At 57.1% G+C, this 25869-nt stretch overlaps 2 protein-coding genes across 3 annotated transcripts; one reads left to right on the forward strand and one right to left on the reverse strand.

The window, feature by feature from the left end:
* Nucleotides 1-561: 561 nt before the first annotated feature.
* Nucleotides 562-14779, forward strand: CCND1 (cyclin D1). 2 transcript variants are annotated; one of them, XM_034933231.3, is made up of 5 exons: nucleotides 562-1818; nucleotides 3337-3552; nucleotides 4139-4298; nucleotides 8306-8454; nucleotides 11426-14779. In XM_034933231.3, the coding sequence occupies exons 1-5, from the start codon at nucleotides 1621-1623 to the stop codon at nucleotides 11588-11590; spliced, it is 888 nt and encodes a 295-aa protein (XP_034789122.1). In that variant the 5' UTR covers nucleotides 562-1620; the 3' UTR covers nucleotides 11591-14779. The 2 variants fall into 2 exon arrangements, with proteins under 2 accessions (XP_034789122.1, XP_054950616.1); XM_055094641.2 differs by lacking the exon at nucleotides 562-1818 and adding an exon at nucleotides 2356-2641.
* A 39-nt stretch (nucleotides 14780-14818) lies between these two features.
* LOC100973265 (uncharacterized) lies at nucleotides 14819-25752 on the reverse strand. Its single transcript, XM_063608212.1, has 2 exons — nucleotides 16904-25752; nucleotides 14819-14959 (listed from the first exon to the last, which is right to left on the reverse strand). The coding sequence occupies exon 1, from the start codon at nucleotides 18233-18235 to the stop codon at nucleotides 17531-17533; it is 705 nt and encodes a 234-aa protein (XP_063464282.1). The 5' UTR covers nucleotides 18236-25752; the 3' UTR covers nucleotides 14819-14959; nucleotides 16904-17530.
* Between the last annotated feature and the right edge of the window lie 117 nt (nucleotides 25753-25869).

Consider the following 25869-nt stretch of genomic DNA (forward strand, 5'->3'; position numbering starts at 1 on the left):
TTTCTATCCGTTTTCTTTGAGCTTTTACTGTTAAGAGGGTACGGTGGTTTGATGACACTGAACTATATTCAAAAGGAAGTAAATGAACAGTTCTCTTAATTTGGGGCAGGTACTGTAAAAATAAAAACAAAAGTTAAGACAGTAAAATGTCCTTTTATTTTTTAACGCACCAAAGAGACAGAACCTGTAATTTTAAAAACTGTGTATTTTAATTTACATCTGCTTAAGTTTGCGATAATATTGGGGACCCTCTCATGTAACCACGAACACCTATCGATTTTGCTAAAAATCAGATCAGTACACTCGTTTGTTTAATTGATAATTGTTCTGAATTATGCCGGCTCCTGCCAGCCCCCTCACACTCACGAATTCAGTCCCAGGGCAAATTCTAAAGGTGAAGGGACGTCTACACCCCCAACAAAACCAATTAGGAACCTTCCGGTGGTCTTGTCCCAGGCAGAGGTGACTAATATTTCCAGCAATTTAATTTCTTTTTTAATTAAAAAAAAATGAGTCAGAATGGAGATCACTGTTTCTCAGCTTTCCATTCAGAGGTGTGTTTCTACCGGTTAAATTGCCGGCACGGGAAGGGAGGGGGTGCAGTTGGGGACCCCCGCAAGGACCGACTGGTCAAGGTAGGAAGGCAGCCCGAAGAGTCTCCAGGCTAGAAGGACAAGATGAAGGAAATGCTGGCCACCATCTTGGGCTGCTGCTGGAATTTTCGGGCATTTATTTTATTTTATTTTTTGAGCGAGCGCACGCTAAGCTGAAATCCCTTTAACTTTTAGGGTTACCCCCTTGGGCATTTGCAACGACGCCCCTGTGCGCCGGAATGAAACTTGCACAGGGGTTGTGTGCCCGGTCCTCCCCGTCCCTGCATGCTAAATTAGTTCTTGCAATTTACACGTGCTAATGAAAATGAAAGAAGATGCAGTCGCTGAGATTCTTTGGCCGTCTGTCCGCCCGTGGGTGCCCTCGTGGCGTTCTTGGAAATGCGCCCATTCTGCCGGCTTGGATATGGGGTGTCGCCGCGCCCCAGTCACCCCTTCTCGTGGTCTCCCCAGGCTGCGTGTGGCCTGCCGGCCTTCCTAGTTGTCCCCTACTGCAGAGCCACCTCCACCTCACCCCCTAAATCCCGGGGGACCCACTCGAGGCGGACGGGGCCCCCTGCACCCCTCTTCCCTGGCGGGGAGAAAGGCTGCAGCGGGGCGATTTGCATTTCTATGAAAACCGGACTACAGGGGCAACTCCGCCGCAGGGCAGGCGCGGCGCCTCAGGGATGGCTTTTGGGCTCTGCCCCTCGCTGCTCCCGGCGTTTGGCGCCCGCGCCCCCTCCCCCTGCGCCCGCCCCCGCCCCCCTCCCGCTCCCATTCTCTGCCCGGCTTTGATCTCTGCTTAACAACAGTAACGTCACACGGACTACAGGGGAGTTTTGTTGAAGTTGCAAAGTCCTGGAGCCTCCAGAGGGCTGTCGGCGCAGTAGCAGCGAGCAGCAGAGTCCGCACGCTCCGGCGAGGGGCAGAAGAGCGCAAGGGAGCGCGGGGCAGCAGAAGCGAGAGCCGAGCGCGGACCCAGCCAGGACCCACAGCCCTCCCCAGCTGCCCAGGAAGAGCCCCAGCCATGGAACACCAGCTCCTGTGCTGCGAAGTGGAAACCATCCGCCGCGCGTACCCCGATGCCAACCTCCTCAACGACCGGGTGCTGCGGGCCATGCTGAAGGCGGAGGAGACCTGCGCGCCCTCGGTGTCCTACTTCAAATGTGTGCAGAAGGAGGTCCTGCCGTCCATGCGGAAGATCGTCGCCACCTGGATGCTGGAGGTGCGGGGCTTCGGGCGGCTCTCTTAAGACTTCCCTGCAACTTGTTGCCCAGACCCACGTTTCTTTGCTACTCACCCCCCTCCCTTCTCTCCCGCTAGAACTTTGAAGTTTGCCGTGGTGTTGCTAGGGATCCGTATTTTCAAAATAAAAATTGTGGGTATTTTCTGAAGGAGGAAGGGGTGGGGGTGGGGGTGCTAGAAGTTGCGTTTCGTGGGAGGGGAGAAGGGGGTCGGGGAGTGGTGCCTTCGGGAGAAGCCAGTGCCAGGGGCACCCCAATGGGCCCGAGGGTGCGGGCTGGCAGGCTGGGTGCGCTTTGTGTCCCCCGCCTGCGCCCCAGCCCGGCTGCGCCTCAGCGGCCGGGAGCCGCCAACTCCGGGGGGAGGGGGCATAGATTTGATTTTTAAATTAATATCCATGGACACGTATGCAAGGGCCGCTCGTGCCAGTATTATGCGCCATCTTTGCTCTTTTATTGCAAAGCAAAAGTGTTTATTAATAATTGGGGGCAGGGTGGGGGCGGGGAGCGGCCGCCGGGCGCTGGGGCCGCAGCTAGGGGCCGCGCGGCTGCCTGGAGCCCGCGGGAGGGGCGCAGGGACGCGGCATGGGTAGTTCTGGGGGGACCCCGCTAGGGAAGGGGGGGCCTTTGTTCAAGCAGCGAGTCCCGGGGCGCCCCGAACGGGCAGCCTGGGCCGGAGAGCACGGCGAGCTGCAAGGTCGCGTGGCCCCCAAGACGCCAGGGCTTGATCCCCGTCTGCAGGGATATCGGCTTGGAGGACCTTCTCCGAGCGAGCCGGGGGCCTGGGAGCACATTTTCAGACCTTCGGTGGGCGCCTGAGGGGCCCGCAAGTATTTTTAAATAATTTTTGAAAGTGCGGCGTGGTGCCCTTGCGAGAGGGAAACGCCGCCCGCGCCCAGGGGGAAGGGGGGGCCCCGGAGTTTGAATTCCTGGGGCTCCCCCTGGAGCCTGTAACGAACTCCCAACCCCCGGCCTGGGTAAAGGGTCGCCCGAGGGTCATTTTCAGGGTTTTTTTATGCACTTAGTTATTTTTTTAATATTTTTAAATATTTTTTGAAAAGATGACGTCTGGGGAAATGCGGCGCGGCGGCCTGGGACGCCACCTTTGTGTCTCGCAGGCGCGGCGCCCAACCCCGCGGCCCGTTCCGCGGCCCCGCACTCCAGTGGGTGTCGACCCCCAGTCAGAGGGACCACGGAGCTCCAGGGCGGGCCAGGGTCCCGGGGGCCGGCAGCCCGCGCCGCCGCGCACGCCGCCCAGCTGTGCCCGCTCCCGCCCCCACCGTGCCAGCCTCGCGGGGACTTTCCCTTTCAGTTTCGGGGAGGGTGGGTACTGGGGACGCGCGGGGGAGGGGGCGCATCACGGGAAGCTCCTGCCGCCCCCAGCCCCGACCCCTCGGCGCCCTCCAGACCTGGCGGCCCTGCCAAGCGCGATGGGGGGTGCGGGGGCGTGCGGGGGGGGGCGCGACCTGGCGGCGGCGGTCACGGGCCCCGTGCCTCCGTAGGTCTGCGAGGAACAGAAGTGCGAGGAGGAGGTCTTCCCGCTGGCCATGAACTACCTGGACCGCTTCCTGTCGCTGGAGCCCGTGAAAAAGAGCCGCCTGCAGCTGCTGGGGGCCACTTGCATGTTCGTGGCCTCTAAGATGAAGGAGACCATCCCCCTGACGGCCGAAAAGCTGTGCATCTACACCGACAACTCCATCCGGCCCGAGGAGCTGCTGGTAACCACTGGACCCCGCCGCCCCCCGCCCCCCGCGAGCCGCACGCAGGACCACGGGGCCGGGGAAGGTGCAGGCGGTGGCGGCCGGCCCGCCTCTGACATATCTGCTCCTCCGAGGGAGGGCGGCCCCGCCGCCGGGCGTCCCTGTCCGGGGAGCGGGCGGGATCCTAGCCGCCCCCGTCCCGCCGCCCTGTGTGCGCTTGCCTGCGACTCCCACCGCGTTCGCGCCCCGCGGTGTGGCCGAAAAGTGGGCGGCGCGCGCCCTCCAGCGGCTGCACGAGGAGCGCCGCGCTCGGCGCTGAGCCTCCAGTTCCAGGTGGTGGGAGGTCTTTTTGTTTCCACTTGCAGAGTCTTTTCACGCGGCGGGCGCCTTTTCTGTTTTGATCTGGGATTGCGTGTTGCCCCAGCTCCCTTGACTCCCCAGCATTCGCCAGCCCTCCCCTCCAACGTCCAGGACCGCACGAGACGCAGGGGCCAGTGCTCTGAGCCGGAGGTGCGGCGTGGCCCGGCCCCCGTGCTGCCGGCTTCTCCGCGCCCCCGGGGCCGGCCCGCACCTCCCCTGATGGCCGCTCACCCTGTGTTCGCAGCAAATGGAGCTGCTCCTGGTGAACAAGCTCAAGTGGAACCTGGCCGCCATGACCCCGCACGATTTCATTGAACACTTCCTCTCCAAAATGCCAGAGGCGGAGGAGAACAAACAGATCATCCGCAAACACGCGCAGACCTTCGTTGCCCTCTGTGCCACAGGTAGGGCAGGCCCGGCAGCCCCCGGCCTCCCCTTGAGAGCCGGCTCCTTAGGTGACCCTGGCCGGCTTCTTGCTCTCCACCTGGGTGCTGTCTGGGAAGATGTCCCCAGACCCCCTCCTGCGCTGGAGAGCGCTCTTCCAGCTCTGGTGAGCAGAGGCCCTGGATTGTTTGTCTCGCTGGATGGAGGGGGATTTGCTCCCTCACGGCCACCATGCAGTACTTTGGGCATTGGTGTGGACGGCTCAGCCTGCCTGTGTCCCGTTACTCTGGCCTCGTCCTTCAGGCCAGGCAGCCTGTGGCCACTCCATGCTGAAAGGGGTTTACCTTGGCCACAGGGCTGCCTCCTTTCTCCACCCACCTCCAGCCCTTCTTGTGTCCTTAAGGAGCCTGAGCTGCAGAGGCCCCCTCCTGGCCTCTCCCAGGCTGGGCTACCTGCCAGAGGCGCCTCCAGGGGCGGGGAGAGCTGTCGGCCTGCCTGCACCACGTGCTCTGGGCAGCCGAGTGCAGGGGTGTCCAGCAGAGGAGCTCGGCTGCCTGAGGCCCTGCCAGGGGTGCCGCCAGCCAGCCGGGCTCAGCTGAGCCCTGAGGGGGCGCTTCAGAGCACTCTCAGCTTGGGCCGCCACCGTGGGCAGCAGAAGCACCCAGGTCCTCACTTCCCCTGGCATGGCCCCAGAGGCCCCTCCCTGACATGGCCTTGGCCCCAGAACCCAGTGGGGACAGACTCGCACATACACAGGGTGCCGCCTCCTGCTGTCCCCAGCCCTGCCTCTGACCCCCCTGTGACCGCCTCCTTCCCTGGCCCAGGAGGCCTGGTTACCTTCATGGGGGGGCATGGCCCCATCCCACCCATCTCTGCTGTGGCCCACCTTTGGTCAAGCCTCAGTTGTCACATCTGTTTGGGGGCTCACTCTAGGTGACCTAGGCCACAAGGCCCACGGGGCATCAAAGAGGCAGTAGCATCTTCTCCCCTCCCCAGAGGGCAGAGGCCCCCAAGCCTACTTCAGAGCTCCCTTCTGACACTGGTAGCCCGCAGCCGGTATTCCAGAATGGTTTCTGGTTTAGGCATGAGGCCTCCCCCACCTCCTCCACCTGCTTGGGGCATGAACCCCTCCCCCACATGTTTCCAAGCGAGTCCCCAAGGTGGGCAGATGAAGATGCCAAGGATGTCGACCAGTCTGGATGGGTCTGGGGTGGGGGGGCATGCGGCAGACAGGGAGGCATTCTCTGGCTGGTGCTCCTCAGAGGAGAGAGGCCTCCGGAGACTCCAGACAGCCTTTTATGGAGTTGAAAGTGGCTTCAGAGAAATGCAAAGTTTCCTGGAGAGAACGTGGGGCGTGGTTCTTGCACAGCCTCCCTACAGGGTGGCTCCAGCGGCGGAGCTCCCCTCCCAGGACCCCTGGGTGCTAGTGGGAGGCAGTGGGCAGGTGCAGATTCTCGTCCTTCCCACTACTGCACACCCTTTGTCTGCGAAGGCGCCCCCAGCGGTGGGTGAAGGAGGAGGGACACTTGGGGACCCAGCTGTGCACGTGCTCTCAGTGACTGTGGAGTCCACTCCAGGGTGGGTCCCGAGGGAGGGGCAGGAGACCAGGGGACCCACCCCTGCAGAGTGCTCCAGGTCCTGACCCGTGGCCACCCCATGGAACGTAACTGAGCAGCCAGTGCCTTGGTCCTGCTGGACATCTGTGGAGACAAGAGTGACTTACGGCTGCTTAAAGTCAGAAACAGGTTGAAGGAGGTGGAGGCGTGGGCAAGAGTCTAGGAAGGTGTTTTTGCCCTCCACGTGGCAAGGGTTACATTTAAAGGTGATGCTGGGTGTTCTCCCTGCACTAGGCATCCCTGGCCCCAGGTCCCCAGCAGGTGTGCACATGCTGCATACACTCACGCATGGGGGTTTCAGGGCAGGTGCGCCCTTGGCTCCGCGGGAGGCCAGGTGAGGAACGTCCAGTGCCGAGGAGCTTCCGGGACAGCTGTCACTTCCCTTTACAACCAGGCAGCGGATAGGGTCAAATCCTGGAGCTTTGGTGTCTAATTCTGGGTGGCTCCTAATCTAAACACAGACAGCACCACACACTGGGGTGGGGGCACGAGCTTCTGAAACAACGTGGCCCCAGTGACTCCACGCTGTGTGTGCCCCTGGAGACGGGGGGGTGCACAAGGTGCGGGGCCAGCTAGAACCTGTCGCTCCCTGCAGAAGCGGTTTCTGTGTGCGGTTCTGATTTGCCTCAATGAGAAGGTTTTCATTCATGGCTCCCGGCTCTCAGACTGGGTGGAACTGCTCCCATTTAAAGGGGAAAAGAGGTGGCTCGGCTCGTTAAGGATTTCTTTTTCTAAGTTGTTACGGCGCCCAGCAGCCGGCTTTGTCTCCCCTTCAGGGTGGCTGCCTTTCTTCCCAGCCCCTCGCCGGCGGCCCTCTCTCTTTAACAAGGCCGAAGTTGTTTATTCTCTCGGGATGAAGTCTCGGATGGGCCGCCACACCCCTGGCGGCCCATGGGGGCCCCTCTCCCTTTGTGCCTGGGTCGGCTCCCATTCAGCTCCCCCGACCCCCCTTGTTCCCGGGCGCTCAGTGGCGCGAGATGAGGCGATGGGGCCGACAAAGATGCCACACTCATCCCTGCCGACGTCCGGCTCCCAGCCCAGGGCCCCTGGTTCCTGTGCAGAATTCCTCATGGGTGTGACAAAAGGCTGCCCCCAGGCTCCGCTGGGGTGGGGGCCAGGCCAAGAGGCACATCCCACACTGGCCCACCTGTCCACGGTAGGTGCATGACTGCCCTGAGGAGGGGAGGCCGGCATTCCCCGCCACAAACCAGGACGTAATTGGTGGCAGGGCTCTCTGTGGAAAGAGCCAGTCTGCTGTTTGTCTAGGAGGTCAGTCACAGAGGCCCCGAGACGCCCACTACTGCAGCCTGGCAGGCGGATGAGCCCAGTATCTGGCAGTGACCAGAGGGAGTTTTGTGCAGACCACAAAGGCTGATGGGCCGCCCTAGATTGGTGTGCCTCTTGGAAGTGGGCCCAGATGTGCGGGACAGTCCCCAGGAAGCCCCAGGTGAGGGCACTGGTGCCTTCTTGGGAAAGCTGCTCCCTCCTGGGGCCCGGCTCCCGGCCCAGTCCTCCAGTCCCATGGTGACTGGTGCTAGGAACCCCACACCTCTTCCCTTACTTGGGAAGTCACTGGAATTGTTGGGCTACATCAGATGGCCCAGAAAAGTGTTTTTGTCATCGGCCAGAAATAGGAGAGTTGTGAGTAGAGGGCCCGGGTGGAGTTGGGGTGTACTTGGTCTGTGCTCTGAAGGTCACTGTGACAGTCATGGTCCCATGGTAAGGGGCATGGGTTGCTGGAAGAGCTCTTCCTTCCCGAGTGAGCCAAGCCGGGCTCTCCTGGCGCCAGGGCCTGAGCCGCAGCCACACCATCACAGCTGCCCTGAAGGCTGCCGGCCAGAGCTTGCCCCTCAAGGGACACAGGGAATGGCTTCATCAGTACCCTGCAGCCCCGTGGCCTGGCCCGGGTGGATGCCTAGGCTTCAGCCATGCGATGTCCCTTCAGAATATGACTTGTCTGCAATCCCTGCTGCTGGGGGGTGGCAGGTACTTGGGGTTAGGGTTAGGGTCATAGAAGCGACATCTCTACGTCCTCATATTTGCGTCATCTAATTTTGTTTTTGTGAATACGTCATAACATTCACAAGGCTCAAGATGCTAAAAGGATGAGAAGGCAGTGATGTCCCCGTCACCTGTCCTGTGTCTTCCCGTGGCTTTCTCTTTCCTTGGTTATGTTTGAGTCAACAGTGGGGCTGACGTTCCAGGAGGGTCCGTGGGCCAGGCTCTTGCTCTCCAAGTGCCCAGGGATGGCTGGAGGCTGGGGAGGGCCTGGATGTGGAGCCTCAGATACCGAGTGCTTCCCTTCAGGCCGGGCTGCTTGCTCAGAGCCAGCACACAGGGATGCCCGGATCACGGGGGCCCTGAGAGGGTCCCCTGCTCACAGCCTCCTTCCCTCTCTCCTTCTGCCTCAGATGTGAAGTTCATTTCCAATCCGCCCTCCATGGTGGCAGCGGGGAGCGTGGTGGCCGCAGTGCAAGGCCTGAACCTGAGGAGCCCCAACAACTTCCTGTCCTACTACCGCCTCACACGCTTCCTCTCCAGAGTGATCAAGTGTGACCCGGTAAGTGAGGGTGATGTCCCAGGCAGCCTTGCCGGGGCTTACAGGGGGAGACACCTAGTGCCACGGAAATGCCGAGGCTGGTGCCAAGGCCCCCAAGGGTGACAAGGTTGGGGCTGGGGCTGGGCCCCTCGGACCCCAGGCCATGGACTGACAGGGCACCGGCTTCTTCCACTGCTCCTAGAACTTACTGACCGGCTGGGAGGTTCTCACAGGCTTCTCACGTCCCCTGGGGCTTCCAGGAGCCGTAGAGTTTCTGGGCGAAGCGTCTGGGACGGAGGCCCCAGGCGGCCCCAGCCAATGGTCCGTGTGGTGATGGTGTGTGGGGTTAGGCCCAGGCGAGCTTTGTTTGGGCCACAATGTGCGTGGCCAATAAATAGATGCTTGAAAAGGGCTCCTGTGAGGTCCGAGACACTGGACAACGGGCGGATACAGACAGCCTTGTTGTTTACGGCCTCTTTGAGAGGCTGCTGCTGTTAAACCCTGGGATGACTGTGTCTTTCTTCTTAAAAATGCCATTGTTTTATTCCCGAGTCTTTTCTTAAAGAAAGAATTAAAATGACAATCAAAAGGGTTTGTGGCATTTACCAAATTAGACCAGAGAGGTGGCCGGGTCAGCCGCCCGCCCCGCGGTGTGTGAGGGAGTGACCGCCTGACCCCAGCTTGGGGCCGGGTGGGCCTGCGAGACCCGTTTTGGCTCTGGCCTGGGCCGCCTCTTGGTGGTCTGCCCTCGAGCCTCCCGGGGACTCCGCATGGGTCTCAGCAGATGCTATCTAGGGTCCACCTGCCTGTCCCCTGCCTAGTGGTGCCTCTGTCCCGGGGACACCGGGAGTAGCGGCTGCCCAGCCCATGTGTGTCTCGGAAGAGGAAGAAGCGTTTTTGCCGCGGGACACCGAAGTTGGCAGGGGCCTCCCTTCTGTGTTCTCGGCCATGGCCTCCCTTGCACCCTGCCCCGTGTTATCCTTTGGGGGTGGTGAGGTGTCCTCGCCTGCTGTAGGGTGGAGGCCAGCAGCCCGCAGCTCTCTCAGGAAAATGGCTCAGAAACACCATCGAGGCCTCCAGAAGCCCAGCAAAGAGAAAGCCCCTCCATCAAAATGAAACTCGCGTCTGCACTTTTCATTTCGAACTCCACGCCCTGAGTGAAAACCGCTTCCCCGCCAGGGGTGACTGCCCTGGGATGTAGCTGTCTTCGGGCAGTTGTGGGAAGTTGGGCGCTGGCCCTTATTTGAGTAGAGACCATCTTAACTAGATTGGAGGCACATGTCTCACAGCTGACACACGGGGTGAAGTTACCCGAGGCGGAGTCCACTCTGCCTGATCAGCTAGTGACCAACGTAGCTGAGCCCAGACTCAGAAAAACCATCCACAGCAGAGGCCCCTGCATTTTCTAGGGCGTGTTCTAGAATTTTCTTTGGTGGGTGGAATGTCCATCCGTGCAAATCGGGTGCGCAGTGCCACACACCAGTGACTTTTCGCGGAGGAGCGTGCTGCCTTTTTGGAGCTTCTGGCTGTGGGAGAACAGCTTTGTCCACCGGGGTAGCCTTGCAGGCAGCTGTGGGGCCAGAGGAATGAAGGAAGGTCCTGGAGTCTAGCTGCATGTGTGACCCTGGAGTGGGTCATGGGCGAGGGACGGGCCGCAGGTGAAGAATCCCTGGATGGAGCTGCCAGGCCCCTGGGGCTGAGAATTGAAGCTGGCTGGTGTTTTAGGTTGAACGTCAGGAATCTTGGATCTCACCCCAGGCCTCTGGCCTCAGTTTCCCCATCTGTACAGTGGGACTGTTTGTGCTGCCAGCCCGGCCAGCTTCATTTGCCATGATGAGAATTTATCTGAAGGGCGGGAGAGGAAAGCCCTCCCTATAAAGGTACAGGCGCTAAAATGTCATGACCTCAGGGGTCCACCTAAAAGTCCTTCTGGCCTGGGTCATCGCCTGTCGTGCTATGCCTTTGTCCAGCCCCTTCTGGTTGGGAGTTAAGTGGCACCTGTGCGGCACGTGGTGGGGCTGTGGCCCAGCCCTGCTCCTTGTGGAAGGTCTGTTTCCTGGGCTGCCTAGAGACTTGGCTTGAAGCCCTAGTGTGGCTTCCTGGCAGTTGGGACACACACAGCCCCAACACATGGAGCCGGTTCTCCATCCAGAAGCCCCCGGGCAGTAAGCAGCCACTTCAGGCTGCCTGGGACTTGCCCGTGGTGGAGCCTAGGAGAGGCCCCTGGCTGGGCGTGGCGTTCCAGATTTCACGGCTGCTCTTTCCCACTGACAGTGTGGCGTGGATGCTGCCAAGGGAGTCTGGAGCCCCAGAGGGTGGAGGTGCAGGACTTCCAGGAGCGTCCGTCGCACTCCACCCGAGGGCGAGCACCTCCGTGGCCGCAGTGGGTGGATGCATGCTGTGCCAGGCTGATGGCTGGCCCCAGGGCACAGGCCTGAGCGGGAGAGGATGGAGGGGAGGGATCAATGGTCCAGGTCCCCCTGGCCACCCAGCATTCATCCTCAGTCATGCACGGCCCAAGGCTTCGACAGCCATTGATCATGGAAGGCCAGGTTCACCTCAAGGCCTGCCACATGGAGAGGTTAAGTCTGAAAAGGCTGAAAAGGCAGGGTTCAAAGGGCCTCCTGTCCAGATCAGATGGCACTGAATTCCCCAGGGAGCTGGCACGGCCAGTGGGAACAGGAGGTGAAGGCGCTGTTGGACATGGGGACGGGCAGGGGGTGTGCAGGGTGGGCGGGCGAGCATCTGGTGTCTTGTGGCTCCAGAGACCAGGTGGGAGGTGGAGGCGTTTGGTCCTGAGTGTCCTGACAGGTGATGGCAGCTCCCACATCTCGCTCAGGTTCAGAGGAGGCAGCATGGGCCGAGGAACAGTTTTTGGCTTAGTCTTGCTCTTATAAAGGCTTCCAGGTCATGGCACCTGGGAAGGGGCCCTCGCTGCAGGCCCCTTCTAAGGACCCCCTCTTCCCGCCTCTCCCCACCCTCTCTCTCTCAGGACTGCCTCCGGGCCTGCCAGGAGCAGATCGAAGCCCTGCTGGAGTCAAGCCTGCGCCAGGCCCAGCAAAACATGGACCCCAAGGCCGCCGAGGAGGAGGAAGAGGAGGAGGAGGAGGTGGACCTGGCTTGCACACCCACCGACGTGCGGGACGTGGACATCTGAGGGCTCCAGGCAGGCGGGCGCCACCGCCACCCGCAGCGAGGGCGGAGCCGGCCCCAGGTGCTCCCCTGACAGTCCCTCCTCTCCGGAGCATTTTGATACCAGAAGGGAAAGCTTCATTCTCCTTGTTGTTGGTTGTTTTTTCCTTTGCTCTTTCTCCCTTCCATCTCTGACTTAAGCAAAAGAAAAAGATTACCCAAAAACTGTCTTTAAAAGAGAGAGAGAGAAAAAAATAGTATTTGCATAACCCTGAGCGGTGGGGGAGGAGGGTTGTGCTACAGATGATAGAGGATTTTATACCCCAATAATCAACTCGTTTTTATATTAATGTACTTGTTTCTCTGTTGTAAGAATAGGCATTAACACAAAGGAGGCGTCTCGGGAGAGGATTAGGTTCCATCCTTTACGTGTTTAAAAAAAAGCATAAAAACATTTTAAAAACATAGAAAAATTCAGCAAACCATTTTTAAAGTAGAAGAGGGTTTTAGGTAGAAAAACGTATTCTTGTGCTTTTCCTGATAAAGCACAGCTGTAGTGGGGTTCTAGGCATCTCTGTACTTTGCTTGCTCATATGCATGTAGTCACTTTATAAGTCATTGTATGTTATTATATTCCGTAGGTAGATGTGTAACCTCTTCACCTTATTCGTGGCTGAAGTCACCTCTTGGTTACAGTAGCGTAGCGTGCCCGTGTGCATGTCCTTTGCGCCTGTGACCACCACCCCAACAAACCATCCAGTGACAAACCATCCAGTGGAGGTTTGTCGGGCACCAGCCAGCGTAGCAGGGTCGGGAAAGGCCACCTGTCCCACTCCTACAATACGCTACTATAAAGAGAAGACGAAATAGTGACATAATATATTCTATTTTTATACTCTTCCTATTTTCGTAGTGACCTGTTTATGAGATGCTGGTTTTCTACCCAACGGCCCTGCAGCCAGCTCACGTCCAGGTTCAACCCACAGCTACTTGGTTTGTGTTCTTCTCCATATTCTAAAACCATTCCATTTCCAAGCACTTTCAGTCCAATAGGTGTAGGAAATAGCGCTGTTTTTGTTGTGTGTGCAGGGAGGGCAGTTTTCTAATGGAATGGTTTGGGAATATCCATGTACTTGTGTGCAAGCAGGACTTTGAGGCAAGTGTGGGCCACTGTGGTGGCAGTGGAGGTGGGGTGTTTGGGAGGCTGCGTGCCAGTCAAGAAGAAAAAGGTTTGCATTCTCACATTGCCAGGATGATAAGTTCCTTTCCTTTTCTTTAAAGAAGTTGAAGTTTAGGAATCCTTTGGTGCCAACTGGTGTTTGAAAGTAGGGACCTCAGAGGTTTACCTAGAGAACAGGTGGTTTTTAAGGGTTATCTTAGATGTTTCACACCGGAAGGTTTTTAAACACTAAAATATATAATTTATAGTTAAGGCTAAAAAGTATATTTATTGCAGAGGATGTTCATAAGGCCAGTATGATTTATAAATGCAATCTCCCCTTGATTTAAACACACAGATACACACACACACACACACACACACAAACCTTCTGCCCTTGATGTTGCAGATTTAATACAGTTTATTTTTAAAGATAGATCCTTTTATAGGTGAGAAAAAAACAATCTGGAAGAAAAAAACCACACAAAGACATTGATTCAGCCTGTTTGGCGTTTCCCAAAGTCATCTGATTGGACAGGCATGGGTGTCACAAGGAAAATTAGGGTACTCGACGTAAGTTCGGTTCCGATGAATTCTTATCCCCTGCCCCTTCCTTTAAAAAACTTAGTGACAAAATAGACAATTTGCACATCTTGGCTATGTAATTCTTGTAATTTTTATTTAGGAAGTGTTGAAGGGAGGTGGCAAGAGTGTGGAGGCTGACGTGTGAGGGAGGACAGGCGGGAGGAGGTGTGAGGAGGAGGCTCCCGAGGGGAAGGGGCGGTGCCCACACCGGGGACAGGCCACAGCTCCATTTTCTTATTGCGCTGCTACCGTTGACTTCCAGGCACGGTTTGGAAATATTCACATCGCTTCTGTGTATCTCTTTCACATTGTTTGCTGCTATTGGAGGATCAGTTTTTTGTTTTACAATGTCATATACTGCCATGTACTAGTTTTAGTTTTCTCTCAGAACATTGTATTACAGATGCCTTTTTTGTAGTTTTTTTTTTTATGTGATCAATTTTGACTTAATGTGATTACTGCTCTATTCCAAAAAGGTTGCTGTTTCACAATACCTCATGCTTCACTTAGCCATGGTGGACCCAGCGGGCAGGTTCTGCCTGCTTTGGCGGGCAGACACGCGGGCGCGATCCCACACAGGCTGGCGGGGGCCGGCCCCGAGGCCGCGTGTGTGAGAACCGCGCCGGTGTCCCCGGAGACCAGGCTGTGTCCCTCTTCTCTTCCCTGCGCCTGTGATGCTGGGCACTTCATCTGATCGGGGGCGTAGCATCATAGTAGTTTTTACAGCTGTGTTATTCTTTGCGTGTAGCTATGGAAGTTGCATAATAATTATTATTATTATTATAACCAGTGTGTCTTACGTGCCACCACGGCGTTGTACCTGTAGGACTCTCATTCGGGATGATTGGAATAGCTTCTGGAATTTGTTCAAGTTTTGGGTATGTTTAATCTGTTATGTACTAGTGTTCTGTTTGTTATTGTTTTGTTAATTACAGCATAATGCTAATTTAAAGAGACTCCAAATCTCAATGAAGCCAGCTCACAGTGCTGTGTGCCCGGGTCACCTAGCAAGCTGCCGAACCAAAAGAATTTGCACCCCGCTGCGGGCCCGCGTGGCTGGGGCCCTGCCCTGGCAGGGTCATCCTGTGCTCGGAGGCCATCTCGGGCACAGGCCCACCCTGCCCCACCCCTCCAGAACACGGCTCACGCTTACCTCAACCATCCTGGCTGCGGCGTCTGTCTGAACCACGCGGGGGCCTTGAGGGACGCTTTGTCTGTCGTGATGGGGCAAGGGCACAAGTCCTGGATGTTGTGTGTATCGAGAGGCCAAAGGCTGGTGGCAAGTGCACGGGGCACAGCAGAGTCTGTCCTGTGACGCGCAAGTCTGAGGGTCTGGGCAGCGGGCGGCTGGGTCTGTGCGTTTCTGGTTGCACCACGGCGCTTCCCAGCACCAACATGTAACCGGCATGTTTCCAGCAGAAGACAAAAAGACAAACATGAAAGTCTAGAAATAAAACTGGTAAAACCCCAGCGTGGTGCCTGCCTCTTTGCTTCCTGGGCTGGCCGTGAGCCAGGGACGCGTGTCCTGGTGCCCTAGAACCAGGGCAGGGTGGCAGGCTCGGTGGATGCGGGAGGCCGCAGCCTGTCCTGTGCGCTGTGGGAAGTTCAGCAGCATCCTGACCTCCATCCCCGGGATGACAGTCACGCCACCTGCCGTGACAACCAAGAATGTCTCCTGACACTGCCACATCCCCGGGGGTGGGGACAGAATCCAGCCAGGAGCAGGCACACCCCTCCCAACTGGGAGGAAGCCCTCAGCACAGGTGTGTGAGGTGGGAGGCGGTGTCCTGTCCCCGGGAGGCTCCAGAGAATAATTTGCAGGCTGCCTGGCTGGGTGAGCCCACCTCCAACCACGCGAGACAACAGCTCCGGCCTGGGTGACGTGAGCGGTGCCCATTGATGGGGAACATCTTCCCCCCCTTCCTTGCCCCACCAGTTTGTCTTCCCGGGTTATTTGCAGATAGGAAAATAAATAAAGCCGGCATTCGTTAACCCTCTTCTGGCGCAAACTGCTGTTTGCTCTGGATGAATCATGGTCCTTTGGCGACGCCAGGCTCCGGGAGAGCAAAGCACTGTGTCAGGGCCATGATCCAGGGTGGCCTTTCACTGGGATCGTGGGGACCTGGAGGCCGCCTTATAGGACACCCATGACGCCCACCTCTGGATTTCAGGTGCACGTGACTGAACTTAACTTCAAACCCCGGGGTGGAGGCGGGTAGCGGGAGTGCCCTGGGAAGGTGTCCGCGGACCTTGGTCACTACTCCTGAACCCATCTGTGAGGCTGGTTTGTCCTCATCCCAAGCTAAGTGGAAGCTCAGGTCCCACACCACCGGTGGGTGCTACTTGTCAGCTGCAGGTTGAATCTCCATGGCCTTTATGAAGCACCTGCTGTCTACCCTTCCTGCCTTGTAGAGCACTCCTCCCAGGGCTCACAGTGGGGCCGGGGTGGTCGGTATGTTGGCTGCACAGGCGCCTGCCCTGGGAGGAAGGTGGGGTGTGGAGGGAAACGCTTGGCCCCTATAGGTCTCCACCAGCCTCTCCCCTGAGGGTGGGGGCTCCGGGAGCCTTCCTCGAGGGAGTCCTATATTGAGTGGGTGGGGGAGCCTGCAGGGTGCCCCTGACAGGTCACATCAGAAAGAGCTCAAGGGACAGTCGGAGCCAGAGGTGACACTGGTGGCCACTCGGGTGGCTCACAAGGCCCAGCTCCTCCTTTCTCCTGGGCAAATTACTCTGAAGGCAGGGACCAGGTCTGCACCATTGCGGCTGTCCAGTTCCAGGCAATGGCCAGGTCCTGTGTCAGGGCTGGGGTCCTAGGGAAGCCATGTCCCCACCCCTGGCCTGCAGCTGGGTTTACATTCATCCCCCGAGAGCACATGGGTGTAGCAGGAGGCCTGTGCAGAGAGCTCCGACCATCGCACAGGGCACCTTTGGTTGTTTCACGGAGCAGGCAAGGGAGCCATCGGATCCTGTTAGGTTTGAGCAAGGATGTGGGGAAGAAGCTGGAGAGCCACTTTGCCGTGCAGGGAGAGGAGCACATGGGTCTAGGGATCTACTTTAGTGTTTGGAAGGTTTTTTAAGATGAAAGAGGGATGTGTAGGCTGATAGGTCTGGCAGAGCCAAAAGGCAGCGACATGTCTACTGGGAGAGATGGAGCCGAGCACGGGGCTCAGGCAGGGTGGCAGGGCAGGGCAGGGGCCCTGAGTGGGTCAGGTGGGTTCACAGCCAAGTGTGTAGAGAAGGCTTGGGCCCAGAGTGAAGCAGTTGCAAGCTCTCCCACAACCCATTCTCTCTGTCTCGGCATCTGTGGCATCCCGTGATGGGTGGGTCTGTACACACCCCACCCCTGGCTGTGCCACAATGGGGGTGTCTGTACACCCCTCACCCCTGGCTGTGTCACGATGGGGGGGTCTGTACACCCCCCACCCCTGGCTGTGCCACGATGGGGGGTTCTGTACATCCCCCAGTGATGGGTGGGTCTATACATCGTGGTTATGCCACGAGCTCCAAGGCTGTATTAGTCCGTTTTCACACTGCTAACAAAGACATACCCAAGACTGGGTAATTTATAAAGAAAAAGAGGTTTAATAGACTCACAGTTCTACGTAGCTGGGAGGCCTCACAATCACGGCGGAAGGCGAAAGGCCCGTCTTCCATGGCGGCAGGCAAGAGAGAATGAGACTCAAGTGAAAGGGGAAACCCCTATAAAACCATCAGATCTGCTGAGACTTGTTCACCACCATGGGAACAGTATGGGGGAAACTGCCCCATGATTCAATCACCTCCCACCGGGTCCCTCCCACAACACGTGGGAATTATGGGAGCTACAATTCAAGATGAGATTTGGGTGGGGACACAGCCAAACCATATCAAAGGCATCGTCTGGCCACTCTAGGCCCTTGTTCCCAACTCTCAAACTCCACTGACATCACCTCTGTGCCTGCAACCCCTTCTGGGATTCAGTGGAGACCTCGTCCCTTGTTGGAGTATCTGCGCTACCCAGAGGGTGATGGTAAAAACTGACCTTTGAGGAACTTCAGAGACAAAGCCTTCCGCAGTCAGCTCTCCCTGCAGCCCCTTCACAGAAGCCTGTTCTCACACGCCCGCCACCCCTACCTGCTCACGAGGGGCCCTGCCCTGCCTCCTGGTCCATCTCCCTGCAGCCAGACAGTCCTCATCCATTCTTCATCCACTGCCCCCAACCCCAAGCCTTCCTATCTCCCTTCAGCTCCGTCCAAGGTCCCTGGGACTCAGCCCCATCTCTCCCCAGCCTTGACCCCAATAAGCTCGATGTCTTTGCCCAGGAGCTCCTGACACACCAGACTGCATCGAGCTTCCTGTTCTGCGCTTGGCCCACCGCCTCGGTCCACAGGAACCTTCATCTCTGCTCTGACTGTGAGGACGGGCTCTCTGAGGGCTTCCCCACCCCACAGCAGGCAGGTGGTTCTGGGAGTCCGGGATTGTCATGCCTGGGCACCTTCCTGCTCTGGCCGAGCCCCTCCAGGACGGAAATCTCCCAGATTTCTCTCTGCCTCCGTCTCCCCACCCTGGCACACAGTGGGTCCTAGGAAGGGGGCCGAATGGAAGGGAGGTCGTGTCGGCTCCTATAGGGCAGCCCCAAGCTTCTGGGCTGAGTTGCAGAGCCATGGGTCCAGCCTGACCCGCATGCTGGGAGCTGATTCCATGGCTGGAAGGGTCGGGGGTTCCCCAGGAGCCCAGAAAGCACCTAGAGTTGTCACAAGGAGTGAAAGGCCCTGAGGGGACAGAGGAAGGAGGCTGGGCAGAGTGGGCACGTGGACTTTGGACCGCGCTTGTGGGATAACAGTGGCTAGGGCTGTGCAGAGGGTGGGGCAGTGCCCATGGGAGTCCAGAGAAGCCAGGCCCAGCAGCAGTGGCATGCATCCAGCAATCCCTCCGGCTACCCTGCATGCAGCGTGACCCTCCTTGAAGCACCCCAGGAAGCAGTCACAGCCTCGCTCTGCCCAGCATTAGGGGCCTGGCCTCTGAATCTGGTGGGGAAGGCTGTGTTGCCTCCTGGCACCCGCTCCATCACCAGTCCCATCATAAGGCTAGTCCCCAAAGTCAGCACTGCAGCCAGGGCCAGCGAGGGCCAGCAAGGGCAGGCCTGTGCAGGGGCTGCAGCGTGGGGTGTGCGTCCTGCACGCTGGGCCAGCCTCGCAGCTCACAGGGCTCTGTCATCCCAGGAATGTCTTTGATCAAGAGTTTATGCAAGACGAGGAAAGCAAGCCCAGGACCTCTAATCCGTTCCCACAGTCCCCTGCCCGCCAGGGCCCCACAAGCCCAGCGCCACACCGCCAGGCCTGAGCAGACAATAGCAGGCGGACGGGTGGGCGGGCAGCTCTGGGGCTGCTGGCCTTGGGGCCCACATCCGGGAGCATTGTCACTGCCACTCACGAGGGCACACAAGGAGGGCTGGGGAAGAGAGAATGCAGAGCCCTCTGCTGAAGGGGCTTCGGTGGGCCTTGAGCCTTTCAAAGACGGCGGTGTCCATTAATCCTTTTAATTTGCACCTAGCGGCAGCTGAGACAAGCCTCTCAACCGGCAGCCACTTTAAGAGCTGAGTGGTCTAACCCGAGGATCAGCTCCTATTCCAGACCCCGGGCCCTCTGAGCCTGTCGGGGCAGTCCTCCTTGCCTTTGTTTAATCACGGGAGGAATCGCAGCTGGAGGTTACTGAGCACGCACTGCGTGCCTTGTGCTCAACACTGAACACAGTTTCTCTCTGAGTCTTGCAACGACCCCATGGGTTGGTGACAGGGAGGGGACACTCTGGTGGCAGCCACAGACACAGCCCTGCCCTCCCAGAGCCTACACTCTCCCGCACACAATCATCCCATCTGCTAGGTCAGGGATTGGCAGGTTTTCCGGAAAGGGCCACAGAGAGAGGCTTCAGGCTTTGCGGGCCACAGGTTCTCTTGCCCTGTGCAAAAGCAGCTGCAGCCGCTCTGTGAATAAGTGAGCATGGCTGTGTGCCAATAAAGTTTTATTTACAAAAATAGGCAGCAGACTGGATTCGGGCTGAGGGTGGTAGTTTGCCGACCCCTGTTGTAGATGAGTAAACCGAGGCCCAGAGAGGTAAAGTAACTGAGCCAGGACCGCACAGCTAGTGTGTGACCAAGCCAGCCTGGTGGGTCAGCCTCATGGAGAAGAAAAGGCTCAAGCTTCAAAAAGGGAAATGCACGGAGCCTTCATTGGGCCATTTGCAGCCAGGCCCCACGCACACAGCTCAGGGCCCTGCTTCGCCAGCTCCACCTGTTTCGGGGCTCCCAGTAGGTCGCCCCTGCGGGCAGCACTGTGTCTTGGCTGCTGGCCTAGAGAAGGGCAGCCAAACAGGCCGGCAGTGGACATCTGAGGGTGACCAGCTGTTTAAAAAGAAAACTCACCGGCATGTATAGGCACACATTAAGCACACACGTTTTGGAGTAAAAGGCCCTGGGGTTGGATCTCGGATCTGCAGCTTTCCAGCTGTGCGCCTCATTTCTCTGGGCCTCAATGTTCACACCTATAACATGGGGAAATCCTGCAAGAACACAGCCCATGATGGGGAGTCGTCTCCATCTCCTACTCACGACAACGACCAGCACAGAACGGGGGCTCCATAAATCTCTGTCCAATAACTGAATTCTTTCTGGGGTGCTGAGGATTCTATGGCTCAATGTGTGTGAAGCACTGCTGAGCACTGAGCTTGGGGTGCAGTGATCACTCAGGGAACGCCATCATCCCCTCGGCGCATCCGCATAATCACCATCAGCATTCCACGCACAGCCCAGGTCTGGAAGCACAGGCCCCCATACCACGGCGGCCGCCTGGGTGGTGGCACCAAAGCCGATCTTACTTCCCTCCTTTGGCCCATTAAGTAGACAGTTCTGGGTCTTCTTGACACCACGGATGCCCCCTCCTGGTGTTGACAGCACCCAGATTTTGCTCCAGGGAACCACCATTCCCAGATCTGTGGTTTGCGTGGGACCGACCCTATCCCCAGCTCCAGGCCAGGTCTTCATAGGCTGAAACCCAACTGCACATCCACACCCACCAGAAGAGCAGCAAGTTAATGGATGGGTGAGAAATCAAATAGAGCCATTGAGTCTTGAGGAGACATTTTCTGGAGCTTCTGAAAAAGATAATGCTTCCCCCTTCCTTAGGATTCCCAGCAGGGAAACACGAGCCTAGGGGTGGTACTGCCCCCCTGCAGCCCTAAGGGAAGACTGAGCTGCTCCCAGGACCTCACAGGGGAGGCTGAGCATAAGGCCAGCCCTGAGGGAAAGCAGGGAATGGGTCTCCAGATAAACTGCTGGATCAAGCCTCTCCTGAAGTCATCCCCCTTTTGTTCCAGAAGCCAATCATTGTCCTTCATTAAGTCAGTTTGATATGGGCACTGTGTCATTTGGTTTTCAAAGACCCTTAACTATTACAGCTTGTGTGTGTTTTCTTTTTTTTTTTTTTGAGACGGAGTCTCACTCTCGCCCAGGCTGGAGTGCAGTGGCCTGCTCTCGGCTCACTGCAAGCTCTGCCTCCTGGGTTCACGCCATTCTCCTGCCTCAACCTCTCGAGTAGCTGGGACTACAGGCGCCCGCTACCATGCCCAGCTAATTATTTGTATTTTAGTAGAGACCGGGTTTCACTGTGTTAGCCAGGATGGTCTCGATCTCCTGACCTCGTGATCCACCCGCCTCGGCATCCCAAAGTGCTGGGATTACAGGCGTGAGCCACCGCACCCGGCCGCTTGTGTGTGTTTTCTACCTCTTCTAGATCTAACGTGTTATGACTGATATAAACAACAGGAGCGACTGACAAAGTTACCATGTGATCTTGGAATTTCAACATGCCTGTCTTGCTTAGCTGGGAGTTCCACAGGGTCAGGGAATGACTCCTCTTGGGGCCACCAGTGCCCAGAAGTATGCCTAGAACTGCTCTGTCTGAAGGGACAGGTCCCTCTTCCATGGCACACACTCTGTGTGTAACAGAGCACGCGTATGACCAAACTGACCTGGAGAAAGGGCCTGACCACATCCATCTCCCAAGTTCTGAGGCCGGATAGTGCCTGCAGGGGCTGAGACCAGGGGAGAGGCTCAAGCCAGCCTTCTCTGGTGGACCCTGACTCAGTCCTCTGTGCAGGGCAGCTGCGCCTCCCAGAAGGCAGAGGCCTCTTGGAGAGTGAGCCTTGCGGTCACAGCGCCTTTCGGGGGCTCCCGCCACTTGCCCTCAGTGGCGGCTGAGACCTGGGGGAGTCCAGGCAAATCCCTGAGGAGGCCCCACATGCAAGGCTGGAAGTGTCTGGATGGTGTGGCCGGCACCCTTACCCTCCAGACCAGCAAACGAAGCCCAGGCAGGGAGAGGGGCCTTGTAGTTTTCTGTGGCTGCTGTAATGAATTTTCACAAACTCAGTAGCTTAAAACAACCAACATTTCTCTCATAGTTCCAGAGGCCAGCAGTGTCTGCAGTGCCCGCTGTCTCCCAGCTTCTGGTGGTTTCGGGCAACCTTTGGCTCTTCTCAGCTGGTCCATGCGCAGCTCCAAACTCAGCCTCTGTCCTCACAGGGCCATCGGCCCCATGTCTTCACGTGGCAGTCTCTCCTCTGTGCCACTGGCTCCCGTCCCACTAAAAGGACACCAGTCATATTGGACGAAGGGGCCACCCTACTCTAGTATGACCTCACCTTAACTTACATCTTTTTTTTTTTTGGGGGGGGGGGGACAAAGTCTTGCTCTGTTGCCCGAGCTGGAGTGCAGTGACGTGATGTTGGCTCACTGCAACCTCCGTCTCCCGGGTTTAAGTGATTCTCCTGCCTCACTCAGCCTCCCGAGTAGCTGGGAAATACAGGCACCACCATCATGCCTGGCTAATTTTTTAATTATTATTCTTTTTAGTAGAGAGAGGGTTTCACTGTGTTGGCCAGGCTGGTCTCCAACTCCTGACTTCGTGATCCACCTACCTTAGCCTCCCAAAGTGCTGGGATTACAGGCGTGAGCCACTGCGCCTGGCCCAATTTACATCTTAAAAAAATCTACAAAGACCCTATTTCCTATTTCCAAGTAAAGTCACAGAAGCTAAAGTACCAGAAGCTAGGACTTCAACGTTTCCTTTTGCGGATACAATTCAATTTGCAACAGACTTGGGCTCTCAAAGCCTGGAAGCAGCCTCCACAGTCCCCTCGAATTTCAGGGGCACATACTCACTGGAACCAGCAGAGGGACATCAATCCATGAGCCTCTAGCTCAGCAAGCATCACATACTCTACATGTTCAGGTATCGCCTGAGATAAAGGCTTCCATCCCTGCAACCCAAGCCCAGCTGCTCTGGTAAAGGGTGCCAGGGAGACACAGCCAAGGCATTATCCTGATGGGGGTGTCACCAAGGGGTAGACACCAAGGCCTCAATGCCACCTGAGTTTACCAGCCGGGAAGAGTTAAGAAAAAGTGTATGCGCAAGGAGCGGCTTTCCTTCTTGGAAGTTAATCTGAGAGGTCCCAGCGGAACCCTTAGTCACGCTGGCTTGGACAACTCACTGAACCCTTGAGGCCTGGCTCCTCGCCTGCAGGCCCCACGTCCTGTGAAGCACCAAACACAGTGACCCATTTTTCTCAGATCTCAAGAACTCTGTGACTTCAGTTTCCTGAGTCACAAACCAGTTCCTCATTTGATTCATTAAGGACCAGAATAACGGTGGGAATTAGGATAAGCTTGCGTGTTCATGACACTTTTTGGTATCTCCAGATTACATTGGCGTTTTCAGGTAGAGTGGGAGAGACTTCTCTGCGGTGTTGTGAGGCCAGATGAACGCTCGCAAAGCTCAGTACGAAGGTCATCTCCTCCTTTGCCCACCTTCTCATTCCCTCCCCTCCCCTGGGCTCCCAAAGTGCCAGAGGCGTCGCTAGGAGAGACCTGCTCACGGGGTCTGGGGCAGCTAAAGACCCATCCAGGCACTGCCTCTCCTACAGGCTGCCGGCATGGATCCTTTTCCATAAATTCATCTGCTTTTACCTCAATCTGGCCTCAGTCTGCTAGATCGGGGGTCCCCCATCCCCAGGCTGTGGACCGGCACCAGTCCATGACCAGTTAGGAACCGGGCCCCACAGCAGGAGGTAAGCAGCAGACAAGAGAAGATTACAGCCCAAGCTCCGCCTCCTGTTAGATCAGCAGTGGCATTCGATTCTCATAGGAGCAGGAACCCTATTGTGAATTGCACACGTGAGGGATGTAAGGTGCATGCTCCTTACAAGAATATAATGCCTGATGATCTGAGGTGGAACAGTTTCATCCCCAAACCATCCCCCACCACCAAGCCCTGTCCATGGAAAAACTGTCTTTCACAAAACCAGTCCCTGGTGTCAAAAAGGCTGGGGACTGCTGTGCCAGATGCAAGACTGGTCCTGAAGACAGGCTGCAAATTCCCAGAAAAACAAGCCTCTGCATTGACGAAGAAGACATGTCTAAAATAACGGCCTCAGGAAGCGAATCGTTCATGCAACCTGCTCAAGCCCTGCTGCGCCCCATCAAGCCTGAAGTTGGCCACTTACTGTGACCACTAGACTTGTTCTCAGCCGGGCCTCATATCTCTGCAAAGTGAGGGTGGTAGCCCTGCCTCCAGCACTGGTGGATAATCCTGGTAAAGGGCAGGCCACCAGCAGCCACTCAGCAAATAGGCCTCTTGTCCCTTCTTCCATATCTCCTCATTCTTTTCTTGCCACTGGTTAGAGAAAAAAATGTCAAGGGGTGAATGTAAAATAAAGTGAAATGTGGTCGTGTTTTAGGACAGCAGTGTGGCCCTTGGGCAGTTCCCTTTAGCCATCCAGTGACTCTGAGAGGTGACTCCAAAGTGGAGAGTTCAGTGGAGGACTGACTACTCTTACTTGTGCCTAGATGTTAACATTCTAGAAAAAACTAATTGAAATAACTTCAACTTTTACATGAAATGGCTTTCTCTTCTCCCGAGTCCCAATTCAGCAGTCTATCCAGCAGCCACAGCCAGAGTCCTGTGAGGGGCTGAACCGTGTCCCCACAAAACTCGTGTGGAAGCCTTAGCCCCCAGTGCCTCAGAATGTGACTGGAGAGTGAGGTCTTTAACAGGTAACTAAGTTCAGATGAGGCTGTAAGGGTGGGCCCAAATGCAATCTGACTGGGGTCCTTATAAGAGATGAGGACACACACAGTGGAAAGACGTGAGGACACGGGGGGAAGGTAGCTGTCTGCAAGGCAAGGAGAGAGGCCTCAGGAGGGAGCAGCCCTGTGACGCCTTGATCTCGGACTCCAGCCTCCAGAACCGAGAGAAGATGGACCGCTGTTGAAGCCACCCATCAGTGGTGCTGTGGTGGCAGCCTGAGCTGAGACAGTGGCAGATGACACACTGGGAGCTTCTGACAGGAAGGAAGGAGCAGGCCAGAGCCTTGGGAAACCAACCGCAAGGGATGCAATCCAACCCCAGGAGCTCCCAAACTCAAAGCCACTCTGGACAAAGGCTGATGTCCGGAACTAGCGGGACGGGATGGGCCTGGCAGGGATGGGGAAGACAGCAAGCAGACTTTGTCCGCAAACAGCGGACACCCAGGGCCACAGCCTTGCAGGACTGGGACGGGTAGCGCTCACAGGTGCGAGCAAGGTGGCTCAGGGCTGGTGGGAACAGCAAGCAGTGGCACCGAGGACGCAGGTTCTTCCTAGCTCTTCGCTCTGCCAGGCTCAGGGGTGGCTTCAGCTGTAGCCAGCCTGCAAGATGCCTGGAGCAGTTCTAGCTGCCGCATCCCAACAGGATGATGTCCAAAATAGCACCAGCACCTTTTCTTTGGAATGACGTAACCTCTCCCAGAAGCCCCCGCAGGACCTTCTGCCAACTCATCTCCTTAACCCAGCAGACACAGCCATTCTAAGAGTGGGCCACTGTGCTGGGGACTGGTCGGACCCTCTACTAACACCTCATTAGCAGAAGAGGAGACACAGACATGCTCATTCCCTGTGTAAAGGCTGAGGATGGCGTTGCCTGGATACGATGGAAGCACCTGTTACAGTGGGCTCTGTCCATACTGCAATGTCGGCGGTGACCAAGGGCTCCTGGAAACTGGGTCTCATCCTCTAGAAAGGGGCCAGGCAGGCGCAGGTCAGCAGAGTGTGTGAGAATCCTGAAGATGAGGAGGCAGCCCTGGCTCCCATGTGAGGCAAACCAGAGGAGGAAGTGGCAGTCTGCTGCTCAGCCAGCTGTGCCAAAGAGGCAGAGAGGGAGTAGGGAGAGAGAACAGGAGACAGAGACGGGAGAAGAAAAAAGAGAAGAGGGGAGAGAAGGTGGGGGACAGTGGGGATAGAGATGTCTCGGGGAGGGTGGATTAGTAATAGCTGCTGACAGGTGGCTGGGCCAGGTGAGCAGGAGCTGACCAGTCCTCAACACAATGGGCGCACTCTCGCAGTGGCTGTGTCTACGCTGGGTTAAGGAGACGAGCTGGCGGAAATCTAAGGCCCATGTCTTCCTTCATATCCAGATCCTAAATGCCCTGGAGGAAGAAAAAAACTGGCTGGATGTTGTGTTATAAATGATGCCGTGTTATAAATGACATTGTGT

This window comes from Pan paniscus, chromosome 9 (genome assembly GCF_029289425.2).
Source record: "Pan paniscus chromosome 9, NHGRI_mPanPan1-v2.0_pri, whole genome shotgun sequence".
Taxonomy (NCBI): Eukaryota; Metazoa; Chordata; class Mammalia; order Primates; family Hominidae; genus Pan; species Pan paniscus.

Coding starts and splice junctions, on each gene's coding strand:
- CCND1 (XM_055094641.2), top strand. CDS start 2,420: ATGGGTAGTTCTGGGGGGACCCCGCTAGGGAAGGGGGGGCCTTTGTTC. Junction 2,642..3,336: donor AGCACATTTTCAGACCTTCG/GTGGGCGCCTGA, acceptor GTGCCTCCGTAG/GTCTGCGAGGAACAGAAGTG. Junction 4,299..8,305: donor CGTTGCCCTCTGTGCCACAG/GTAGGGCAGGCC, acceptor CTTCTGCCTCAG/ATGTGAAGTTCATTTCCAAT.
- LOC100973265 (XM_063608212.1), bottom strand. CDS start 18,235: ATGCAGGGTAGCCGGAGGGATTGCTGGATGCATGCCACTGCTGCTGGG.